Source organism: Arvicola amphibius, chromosome 3 (assembly GCF_903992535.2).
Source record: "Arvicola amphibius chromosome 3, mArvAmp1.2, whole genome shotgun sequence".
Taxonomy (NCBI): domain Eukaryota; kingdom Metazoa; phylum Chordata; class Mammalia; order Rodentia; family Cricetidae; genus Arvicola; species Arvicola amphibius.
The window spans coordinates 123,073,439-123,085,966 of NC_052049.1; the positions used below are offsets into that span (position 1 = coordinate 123,073,439).

A 12,528-nucleotide genomic window follows, 5' to 3' on the forward strand; every position below is an offset into this window, starting at 1 on the left:
TCCCAGGCCGTCTCACCAGTCATGGAATCCCTCTGCTAAAGTAACAGTGGGAATTCTCCCCTTCTGGCCAATGTGGAAATGGTTGCAGGGTGTGCTAGAGTTCACTGAGGCTTATGGAAACATAAAATCTGTTACAAATTGTTTCAAACAGCCCTGAGGTTGCACTGTCAGGCACTGCGTCATCCTGCTGCGTTCTGGGGGTATCTGTAGAGTGTCCAGAGCAGTCTGGTTAGCTGTCAGTCCCATTAGCTCTTTCGTTCAAGACATCCAGAGGATCAAGGCAGAATCCAGAAGCTGCTAATTAGGGCCTCAGCTATCCCCATGCCCCAGTGTGTGCTTATTTAATTAGACAATGATAGCAGAAAGGATGCGTACAATATACGTTTGAAGACCTTGTCCTTAACTAATAGTGGTAACTGACTTTAACAGCAGTTAATGCCGCTCAGTGCCCCAGGACATGGGGAGGTCCCTCATTTGGAACAATTAGAGTACAGTTTGGTTATTTTTAGATTTATATATTATATAATATGTTTATGAGTATTTTGTTTGCATGTATGCATGTGTCTCGTGTGTGTGCCTGGTGTCGTCCTAGGTGGTCAGAAGAGGCGTAGGAGTCTCTGGAATTGGAGTTATGTTGGGAGTGAGCCACCATGTGAGTGCTGAGAACTGAACTCAGGTCTCCTTCAAGAGCAACAAGTGCTTTTAACAGCTGAGTCGTCTCTCCAGCCCCTGGAGATTATTTTTAGCGATAGACTTTTCCTTCTCCTGGGGAGAGATTCAGCTAGCTTGTGGTAGGCGGGTGACAACAGAGAAAGTAGGGAATACATGCTTTAAGGGGCATGAAGTTTTAGGGCAAGGCCAGCAGCATGCTTGTGGATTGTGTGTAGCTGTAAGGGAGAAAGTGGTGTCAAGTGTGAGTCATAGTTTTTAGATGACAGAACCAGACAGGCGATGGATCCACTCACTGCGATGGGAAAAACTGACAGGGGGGAAGATTATGATTATGCTCTTGGGAATGATCTCATGGAATTCTCTCTATAAATAGATTGAGTAGAAGTTCCTGCACTGTAGTGCCTCCTTAAGACTTAGGGCCTAAAGTAGTTTTATACAAATATATAGCAATACAAATCTAAATAATTCATCAGTATTTTATATATAAAATTATGCCAACTAAAGTACATGTCTTTATATTTCCAGTTAATAGATGAATTTTACTTCAGTATATCTATTTTCTTTTTATGAAGTAGTTGGAATTTATTAAGTATGTTTGTTTTCTAGGATTTTGATATCGACCCCATAGCCCTGACAATTGAAAGGCCTTTACTCTTTGTTTTGTCAGTGTGAGGGACTGACTCCAGGGCTGATTCCACCACAGAAAAACACCCCGCAGCCCTTGGTACCTAAATGTTATTAAGTTGCTCTGTATTAAGTACTGAGTGTTTATATAAAAATTCAGCGTATTTCTATAGTGAGTAATATGATTAACTAAGAATTATAGCTGACTCAGAGTATCTCTAATAGTGTTTGTGTTAATATTTCGTTTTGAAAGCCACATTAGGGGACTAGAGAGATTGCGCATCTCTTAAGAGCACATGCTGTTCCCGCAAAAGACCTGAGTTCAAATCCTAGCACCTACATCAAGCAGCTCACAGATGCCTGTAACTCCAGCTCTAGGAGAAATTGGACACTTCTGAACTTTTGGAGCATTTATGTTCATGGAGGTGCACACATCCCCCCAATTTAAAATAAAAATAAATCTTAAATATTAGCTGGATGAGTACAGTGGCGGATGCCTGTAATTTCAGTACTTGGGTGATAGAGGCAGGAGGACCAGGAGCTGAAGGCTATATTTGGTTACATAGGAAACCCAAGGGGAGTCCAGGCTACATGATATCCTGTTACAAACAAACAAACCTAAAACAATAATAACTTAAATTTTAATTGGATCATTAACAGTGTTGGTTTCTTAAAGTATAGATATTTGCGGGGAGAACAGCGAGCATCCTAATTTCTTCAAATTTGTTATGCAGGATTGCCTGAACTGTCCTCTGCTGCAAAACACGAAGACCGTCTGTTTAAGGATTTATTTGAAGACTATGAAAGGTGGGTTCGTCCTGTGGAGCACCTGAGTGACAAGATAAAGATCAAGTTTGGCCTTGCAATATCTCAGTTGGTGGACGTGGTAAGTCTGCCTGCTCTTACCTAGTGCATTTCACACCGATTTTAGGTAAAGTCAGTTTTTCCCAGATGCATGTCAGACACCAGAGGTTACCAAGGCGACCAGACGTAGCCCTTTGCCTCAAGGAGCTGACTAGGGAACAGTGACTAGTGTGCCACAAGTGTAGTGATACTCTGTTTATATGTTGTTGTGTAGTAAATAGTCTTATTTCATTTGCTAATGGTAGGTCTGTCCTTAATCAAATTCAAAGATACTAAAACATTTTATCAAGTTGAGGCAGGACCAAGCTCCTCCCCAAGGCATCAAGGTAGAGCGAGGCATCCCACCACAGAGAATAGGTTCCAAAATGCCAGCTCATGTGCCAGGGCTAGATCCCGGTCCCACTGCTGGGGGGTCCTCAGATAAACAGACCAAGCTACACAGCTGTCACCCACATGCAGAGGGCCTAGTTCCATCCCATGTAGATTCTCCAGCTGTTGGTCCAGTGTCTGTGAACTCCTACAAGCCCAGGTTTGCAGTCTCTGTGGGTTTCCTCATCATGATCTTGACCCCCCCCCCTCATACTCATGTAATCCCTCCTCCCTCTCTTCAACTGGACTCTCGGAGCTTGGCCTAGCGCTTGGCTGTGGATTTCTGCATCACCTTCCATAAGTTACCAGATGAAGGTTCTATGATAACAATTAGGGTAGTCATCAATCTGATTACAGGAGAAAGCCATTTCAGGCACCCTCTCCACTATTGCTAGGAGTTTTAGTTGGGGTCATCCTTGTGGATTCTGGGAGCTTCCCTAGCACCAGGTTTCTCTCTAACCCCACAATGACCCTCTCTATCAAGATATCTCTTTTGTTGCTCTTCCTCTCTGTCCCTTCCCCAACTCAACCATCCCCTGTCCTCTCCCCTCTCTCCTCTCCCCTCCCACCCCAGTTTACCTAGGAGATCTCATCTATTTCCCCTTCTCAGGGCGATCCATGCGTCTCTCTTAGGGTCTTCCTTGTCACCTAGTTTCTCTAGGGCTGTGGATCGTAGTCTGGTTCTCCTTTGCTTTACATTTAATATCCACTTATGAGTGAGTACATACCACGTTTGTGTTTCAGGGTCTGGGTTACCTCACTCAGGATGTTTTTTTTTCTAGTTCCATCCAGTTGCCTGTAAATTTCATGATGTCTTTTTATTTATTTTTTAACCACAGAGTAATACTCTATTGTGTAAATGTACCACATTTTCTTTATCCATTATTTGGTTGAGGGGCATCTAGGTTGTTTCCAGGTTCTGGCTATTATGAATAATGCTGCTATGAACATAGTTGAGCAAGTCTCCTTGTGGTAAATAGCATCTTTGGGGCATATGCCCAAGAGTAGTATCATGGGGTCTTGAGATAGATTGATTCCCAATTTTCTGAGAAACTGCCATACCGATTTCCAAGTTTGTGGTTGTACAAGTTTGCACTCCCACTAGCAGTGGAAGAATGTTCCCCTTACTCCACATCCTCTCCAACATAAGTTGTCATCAGTGTTCTTAATTTTAGTCATTCTGACAGGTATAAGATGGTACCTCAGAGCCATTTTGATTTGCATTTCCCTAATGACTGAGGATGCTGAGCAATTCCTTAAAATGCCTTTTGGCCATTTGAGTTTCTAATGCTGAGAACTCTCTGCTTAGATCTGTACCTTATTTTTTAAATTGAATTATTTGGTATTTTGATGTCTAGTTTCTCGAGTTCTTTATATATTCTGCCTCCATCAGATGTGGGGTTGGTGAAGATCTTTTCCCATTCTGTAGGCTGCCATTTTGCCTTATTGACCGTGTCCTCAGTTCCAGGAGGTCCCATTTATTAATTGTCGTCTCAGTGTCTTGCTACTGGGGTTATATTTAAAAAGTAGTCTCCTGTGCCAATGCATTCAAGGCATATGCCATGCTTTGTTGACTCCCATGGGAGGCCATACCCTTTCTGAGGAGTGAATGGGGGGGTTGAAAGGACATGGGGGGGGGGAGAACAGAAGGGAAACCGTGGTTGGTATGGAAAATAAAAAAATTTTAATAAAAAAACAAAACATTTTATATTGAAGCATGCACTGGAGAGTTTGAGTAATAGTCTGAGAATAGAATCATAGATTCTGAAGACCAGAAATTATTTCAAGATGACACTTGAGACATATCAGGGGCTAGGGAAAGGGCTCAGTGGTTAAGAGGTCTGGCTGCTCTTGGCAAAGGACCCATGTTGACTTCCCAGCAACCACATAGTGTTCACAACCCTTGAATTTCCGAGAATCAGACACCCCCTTCTGACCACCAGGTACACATGGCATATATACATACATGCAGGCAAATTTTTTTTCAGAGAGTTTTCTATGTGTCATTTATCAGGAGAACTTTCTTTCTTTCTTTCTTTCTTTCTTTCTTTCTTTCTTTCTTTCTCCCCCCACTCTCTCTCTCTCTTTTATTTTTTTGTTTTGTTTGTTTTTGAGATAGCTCTGGCTGTCCTGGAACTCACTCTGTAGACTAGCCTGGCCTGGAACTCACAGAGATTCACTTGGCTCTGCTTCCTGAGGGCTGGGAGGCAGAGGCATGCATCACCACCTCACGGCTTAGGGAGAATTTCTTGATTCTCAGTGTTTATCCTAAGAAAGACACACTTTTAAAACTAATTTCTTCTTGTTCTGATCATGCCAGTATTTAGGATAGTGATCAAATATTTATGTATATTAAAATACCATGAGCATGCTTTTATTTTATGATTACAGAAGTAGCACATGGTTTTGTAGAGATTTTTTAAAAGTGTAAAAAAGTACAGATAAAAAGTGATTCTAATTCTATCATTTGTAGATGACTGATGTTAATAATTGATTGCTGAGGTGTCTCGGGGGGGAGATGCACACCTATAATTCCAGCACTTGGGAGTAGAAGCAGGAGAATAAGGAATTCTGCATATCCCCTGCTACAGAGAGAGTTTGAAGTCAGCCTGGGCTATTGAGAGCAGTATAAAAACAAAAAGCCCAGTTTGTTGTGTTTCTTGCCATTTTTTTTCTTTGTGCCTGCTTTACAGACTTGGAATGTGTGGGTCTTTTTTTTTTTTTTTGCTTTGTCTTGTTTTTCAGATTTATTTTGTGTGTACGAGTGCCTTGCCTGCATGTATGTCTGTGCACCACAAGCATGGTTGGTGCCTAAGGAAGTGGTAAGCCTCCATGTGGGTACTAGGAATCGAACCTGGGTCCTCTGCAAGAACAAAAAGCGCTCTTAACCACAGAGCCAACTCTCCAGTCCCTGGAATGTGTTTTTTGGTATCATTTTGCTACTGCTTTTTTCCCTACTACATTAAAATCCTCATATGATTTATTCATATTTCTATTGGCAGAAAATTGTCTCGTTTTCGTCTAATGATGACGTTTGTATACAAATGTCTGAATTTCTCCCTCCTTTAAGAAAAGCAGGTTGAGTACATGGCATATGTCTTCACACCCTTTTAGGGCGAAGTGAATAATGTTGTATTCATATCTTAGATCTTCTTAAGTTTGAGGAAATTTGCTAGGCAGTGGTGGCGCACGCCTTTAATCCCAGCACCCAGGAGGCAGAGGCAGGTGGATCTCTGTGAGTCATGGCCAGCCTGGTCTACAGAGTGAGTTCCAGGACAGCCAAGGCTACACTGAGAAACCCTGTCTCAGAAAATAAGAAAAAAAAATGAGAAACTGTAGTAGTTGAGACCATGAAAACTAAATATGGAATCACGGGTGATAAGCTTTGGAGTAGTTTACCCAAACAACAGATGTTTAGAGTGATAATATGAGCTTAATCTTGTTTTCTAGAGAGTCAGAACAATTAGCAGGTGTTCATTCTAAAAGGAGCATTTTTATTAAGATGTATAACTTTTTAAAGCTTAAGGACCGTATTGGGAGGGAGGGAGAAAAGGAGGGATGGAGATAGGGTCAGCCGTGGAAGACTGCAAGCCGCTACATAAAGTGGGTAGGGTCTTCAGAAAAACTGAGAAAGCCAGAGTGTCTGGAAAAGCATACTTGGGGTCTCAGCTGATATTCAAAGATGAAATAAAAGGGTAAGAAAGGTACCTTTTCTGAGTTAGAACTCAGGTTTAGCAGTGATAGTCAATTGGCAACTGCCACAGTGTACAAGCTCTTAAGGAATTGCTGCTGTGGAATGGAAGCAGCCAACCTTTCTTCTTCTTTTTCTTTTTAAATAGGATGAGAAAAACCAGCTAATGACAACAAACGTCTGGTTGAAACAGGTGTGTATACCAATAAAGCAGGTGCCCAGCTAGCAGCTTGCCCACTCTTTATTTTAGGTTCTACGTGGCCAAAAAGGCAAAGCTCATAGAAAGTCTCAGGGGAGATGAAGCAAGCCTTATGGGCATCTAGGGGAGAAGAGTGTTCTGGGTAGAGGACCAGCAAGTAAAAGGTCCAGAGGCTGAACTGTATCTAGTAATTGTGGCTAAAAGTGTGTGAGCCATGGGGAGTCCTGTGGAGATCGGGGGATCAAAGGAACAATGTGAAGCCAGTAGAATAGTAGCTTATAGGACCCTGCAAGGATTTGGATTTTACTTTTTATTTTTTAAGATGTTTATTTTTATGTATGAGCATTTAGTCTGCATGCATCTAAATATACATGTACATGAAATGCCCACGGAGGCCAGAAGAGGGCATTGCATCACCAGGAACTGGCATTGTAGAGGGTTGTCAGCTGCCATGCGGATGCTGGGAACTGGACCTGATCTACAGAAACTTCAAGTGCTCTTAGCCACTGAGCTGTCTGCCTAGCCCCAGGATTTGGCTTTTAATTTGAGTGCAACAGGAATGGACAGGAATGCAACTAGTCATTATTATAAGTATTAGCATGCTAACTACACATTATTGGGATTCCCTGTGATAGTTTCATCCATACATACACCATGTATGTCCCTCTATCCCTGTGTTATGACCCTCCTCTTCCAGCACCCCTCCCCTTCCCTAGTGATCCCTCTGTAATGAATTATTTTAATTCTGGACCACCATACGTGTGTCTGCAGCTGCTGTTGAGTATTTTCCATTGTTTATTCTTTCTCTTTCTCTGGTTATTTATGCCTGACAAATAGAGAACTGTGAATGAATCAGTAGGGGTCCTCGCCTGTGCTCATCAGGACCACAGCTGGAGCAGTGCACAGAGGGGCAGGATGATATTCTTGAGGTTTTCTGAATTAGGGACAGAAATGATTCATATCTAAAGATTCTAGATATGACAGAAAGCATAGCTTTAACTTATTTTATCATGTATTGATTGAAATGGAGTTGAATTTCTCATTTTACAGGAATGGATAGATGTAAAATTAAGATGGAATCCTGATGACTATGGTGGAATAAAAATTATACGCGTCCCTTCAGACTCTCTCTGGATCCCAGACATCGTTTTGTTTGACAAGTAAGTTATATTCTAAATATTACCTTACATTTTCAAAAGAAAACCTGTACTGTCACCAGGCACTAGTAACTTTTCCCCTCGTGTCTGCAAATTGTTTAGCAATGAAATCAAATGACTTGAATTTGTGCTTTTTGTTTCATGGGTGCTATGTATCCTTTGTCTTTTTAGTGTGATATTTTTAGTGTGAGCCGGGCGGTGGTGGCGCACGCCTTTAATCCCAGCACTCGGGAGGCAGAGGCAGGCGGATCTCTGTGAGTTCGAGGCCAGCCTGGTCTACAAGAGCTAGTTCCAGGACAGGCTCTAAAAAAACTTCAGAGAAACCCTGTCTTGAAAAACCAAAAAAAAAAAAAAAAAAAAAAAAAGTGTTACCTGATTTCTGAAATAAGAAAAAAGGACTTGGCAAACATAGAAAGGAATAAGGAAGGGTGGGGAGAGAGGTCATGCTTGTGATTAGCTTACGTACACAGGAAACTTTTACGTGCTTGGCAGTGTGTCCACAGCAGTTTTAAATGCTGGGTGTGCCAACTGTCTTGCATGGACCTACGGTAGTTACGCTTTGCTAGGGTCACAAAGCTCTCATGTGGCAGAGTGAGGTTTCACCCCAGGACACTGTGATGTCCCCATTTGCTTCCTTATTCAAGGCAGACTTCCACGTTTGGGGAGATTTGTTTTTAGTTGAGGTTACAGTTTATGTTCAACATTGTCTTCTAATATTTTTAAAGATGCCATCATAACAGCACAATATTGCCATTTTCCCACGGGGAAGAGCTCAGGGTTAATTTTTAACCCATGCATGGGAAGCCTCTCTAGGAGTGTTTTGAGGGTAATTGCCAGTACCAGCTGCGTTTTCCCCACCCAGGGCCATCCCAGAGTAAGTGGGAGAGCTTGCATTTATGCTAAAGCACCTCTCCTATTTGCACAAAGGCTTTTTAGAGCAGATGCTATGCAAAAAATGATCTTTTGGAACCTTTTACCTCGTGTTCCTCGGTATGGGAGGATGAAGAAGGCTTGTAATGTCGCACGGGCAGCTCCCTGAGCATTGGATGCTCTCTGTAATTCCACGAACCTGAAGATACACAGCAGGACTGTTGTGAAGGACTCGGGTGCCGGGGCCTCTGCCTGCTGCTGTGTCTCTTTAGTGCAGGAGGTCCAGGCGGGCCTTGCCTCGTGCCAATTCTCTGGTGGAAGAGGAAGTCTGGAGGTAAAGAGTCAGGCTCTGCCTCTGTGCATGCCCGGTATAGAAACAGCCTGATTCTATTTGTATGTCAAGTGAGGTCTTTTCAGCTATAAGAATCTCAGCATTTTGATAAACATGGATTTGCTCATCTCACAGTACAAAGGGGAGAGTAGGTTCGATTCCAGCAGAATCATACATGTCAGGAAGATGTCCAGAAAGTGAGGCCCCATGGGTGGAGCAGGCATTTGGGCACATATTATTTCATGCTGTTACCCACAGGTTTCCTTTTATATTAGGCTTATAAAAATGTGTGCTCGGGTTGTTTAATTTAGGCACCATTACTGTGTGTTTCTTTCAGTGCAGATGGACGTTTTGAAGGGGCCAGCACGAAAACGATTGTCAAGTTCAATGGCACCGTCACCTGGACACAGCCAGCAAACTACAAAAGTTCCTGTACTATAGATGTCACGTTTTTCCCATTCGATCTCCAGAACTGTTCCATGAAATTCGGCTCTTGGACGTATGATGGATCCCAGGTTGATATACTCCTAGAGGACCAAAATGTAGACAGAACCGACTTTTTTGACAACGGAGAATGGGAAATCATGAGTGCCGTGGGGATCAAAGGGAACAGAACTGACAGCTGCTGTTGGTACCCTTACGTCACATACTCCTTTGTGATTAAGCGGCTGCCTCTCTTCTATACCTTATTTCTCATTATCCCCTGCATCGGGCTCTCATTTCTGACTGTGGTCGTCTTCTATCTCCCTTCAAACGAAGGTGAGAAGATCAGCCTGTGCACGTCAGTGCTCGTCTCTCTGACCGTCTTCCTTCTGGTTATTGAAGAGATCATCCCCTCGTCGTCCAAAGTCATACCTCTGATTGGGGAGTACTTGGTGTTTACCATGATTTTCGTGACACTCTCCATTATGGTGACTGTCTTTGCCATCAACATCCACCACCGCTCTTCCTCAACACACAATGCTATGGCACCGTGGGTCCGTAAGATATTTCTTCACAAGCTCCCCAAACTGCTCTGCATGAGAAGTCACGTCGACAGGTACTTCACCCAGAGGGAAGAAACCGAGGATGGCAGTGGACCGAAGTCTAGGAACACCTTGGAAGCTGCGCTCGGCTGCATCCGCTACATCACGAGGCATGTCAGGAAGGAGAACGACGTCAGAGAGGTCTGTGGCGGGTATTCAATTTGTTGCCCTGCAAAGCCCTGCAAACGGGGCATCTGCCCAAATCTCACTTTCCGTCTCCCCAGAGCATCTTGAATGACTGTAAAGAAAGCTTAACTATACATTTGACGGGATAGTAATTTTTCACCATAACTTTTGGCTCTGGAATGGGATGATTTACTGATTTAGATTTCTCTTCAGTAACTTTGTTTCTGAATTTTGGCATTGTAATATATCAAAAGTTTTTTTTTTTTGAAGAAAGAGCCTAATGTAGGCTTTATAAGTACAGGCCAAGATACTTTTCTAGAAAAACATCTTACTGTGGCTCATTTACAAGATTAGTAAAGTTTTTCATTAGTAAAATTGACAGGATAAGATGCATACATGTAATCCCGCCATTTCAGGGGCTGTGGCAGGAGGATTGAGAAAGTCTTGGGCTACTTAGCAAGTTCAAGGTCAGTCTAGACTACATAGGGAGACTGTGTCTCATAAAAGCAAAATGAAATTTAAAAACCATAAAAATAGAAAAGGAGTTAGGTGTTCTCATGTGTTATGTTCATACTTCAAGGTTTTCCTGTGAGGCAGTAACAGTATCTAATGTGCTTAAAACAAAATTAGTTTAAAGCCTTACAGAAAATAGGTTTGGTTGGCTTGTAAAGGTTAATTGATATTTGAAATGCAAATATTGGACATGTGTTTTATCAATTTATAGTGTTGAACTGCTCGTTTTTTTTTCAAATTTTCAATGGTCACTATTTTCCTTTTTTCTATTATATAATATTTTTAAAGTTATGCCTATTAATATTTTATAACTGAATTTACATTTAATGGTCCCATTAAGATTATGTGAATTCTAATATATTTCTATTAATCCTTTTTCAGATTTATTTCCTTATTTCATGTGTATGAGTGTTTTTCTGCCTGTATGTATGTGCATCACATGCATGCCTGGTGCCTGAGGAAGTCTGAAGAGGTCTTCAGAGGCCCTAGAACTGGAGTTACAGATGCTTATGAGCCATTGTGTGGGTGCTGGGAACTGAGTCCTGAGTCTATAAGAGCAATAAATGCTCCTAACTGCTGAGCCATCTCAACAGCTCTCAAATTCTAATTTCTAAAGTTCTTTAAATGGAGATTTTCTAACAGGTGTGAGTCGTAGATGCAATGAATCTGATAAAATAGCAGTCTTTACTACTTTTCATAGTCTGAAGCTCCCAGCTTCTCTTGCCCTGACAGCCTTTGTCCTCTCCCTCCCTCCCTCCCTCCCTCCCTCCCTCCCTCCCTCCCTCCCTCCCTCCCTCCCTCTCTCATTCCATCCCTTTCTCCCTCCTCTTTCTTTCTTCTTCTCTCCTTACCCTCTTCTTCCCTTCCCTCCTTGCCTTCCTCCCTCCTTCCTTTTCTTTCTTTCTTTTTGAGACAGGGTCTCACTCTATAGCATGGGCTAGCCTGGGACTTTCTATGTAGACCAGGCTGACTCCAAACTCACAGAAATTCATTCACATTTTGGAATTAAAGGCTTGTACCACCTCTACACTGAGAACCCCCATCCCCTGCCCCCCTAGACTCTTTTTTTTTTTAGACAGGGTTTTGCTATGTAGCTCAGGTTAGCCTTGAACTCTCAATCCTCTTACTTCAGCCCCCTGAATGCTGGGTTTACAGCAAGCACCACTATGTCCAGGGAATAACTTTGAGTTAACTTCTTATTGTTGTTTGAGATGCGGTCCCACTTGTTCAGGCTCCTCCTGCTTCAGTCTTCCAAGTAGCTGGAACGTGCCACCCTGCCTCGTTCACTTCTAACAAACTAATGCTTGTTGGTTGTAGTATGTGGTGGTGGTATAATTAAAGCATTATAAGGATTTAAACTATTAGTGGAATGTTAAAAGATGAGAATATTTGTTAGCTAATGATTTAGACTGGAATAGAATTTAATAAATTATACTAGTCTGTCTTAGAGACCTGGGCACAGGATCACTTATGCTTTGAAGACAACAAATGATTATCCTCTGTTTTTTTTTTTTAATCTTAAAATGTGTGTAGGGTTTGATATTTGTATTTAATGTTTTTTTTTAACAGGTTGTTGAAGATTGGAAATTCATAGCACAAGTTCTTGACCGGATGTTTCTGTGGACTTTTCTTCTGGTTTCGGTCATTGGGACTCTGGGGCTTTTTGTTCCTGTTATTTATAAATGGGCCAATATCATAGTCCCGGTTCACATCGGAAATACAATTAAGTGAAGCCAAGAAATTACTGTGGGTTTAGTGAGCAACCACACATCTCTTAGGACATGTATACAGTTATGAAAATGTGAAATTATTTTCAATTTGATATAGGCTGTAACAGATTAGTAATTTCTAACCTGGCTTAATATTGTCCGTTAGAACTGAAGTAATAACTGCAGGTAGCAACAGAACATTGTCCAGCTGCACTGGCGAAAGCCTACCAACATGGACTCTGTGAGGAAGTTCATCTTTGGAGTGTTGGCAAATGCAGTTATAGTTGAAGACCGTTTAGAACTTTTTCCAAATTTAGTAAAAGCTTATAATTGTGTGGTTTTGTATTTTCAAAATGGGCCTTCTTAAATTATCCAGGC

General features: G+C 42.0%; 1 protein-coding gene across 1 annotated transcript; it reads left to right on the forward strand.

The window, feature by feature from the left end:
- Positions 1–2,017: 2,017 nt before the first annotated feature.
- Chrna5 (cholinergic receptor nicotinic alpha 5 subunit) lies at positions 2,018–12,172 on the forward strand. The gene is made up of 5 exons (XM_038323463.1): positions 2,018–2,182; positions 6,369–6,413; positions 7,470–7,579; positions 9,115–9,943; positions 12,011–12,172. Exons 2-5 carry the CDS (start codon positions 6,387–6,389, stop codon positions 12,170–12,172), a joined length of 1,128 nt encoding a protein of 375 aa, XP_038179391.1. The 5' UTR covers positions 2,018–2,182; positions 6,369–6,386.
- The last annotated feature ends 356 nt before the right edge of the window (positions 12,173–12,528 follow it).

Bases quoted from the DNA above. Each gene is read 5' to 3' on its own strand.
- Chrna5 (XM_038323463.1), top strand. From the start codon at position 6,387: ATGACAACAAACGTCTGGTTGAAACAG. The intron at 6,414-7,469 runs GTGTGTATACCA...CTCATTTTACAG, and splicing joins CAAACGTCTGGTTGAAACAG to GAATGGATAGATGTAAAATT. The intron at 9,944-12,010 runs GTCTGTGGCGGG...TTTTTTTAACAG, and splicing joins AGGAGAACGACGTCAGAGAG to GTTGTTGAAGATTGGAAATT.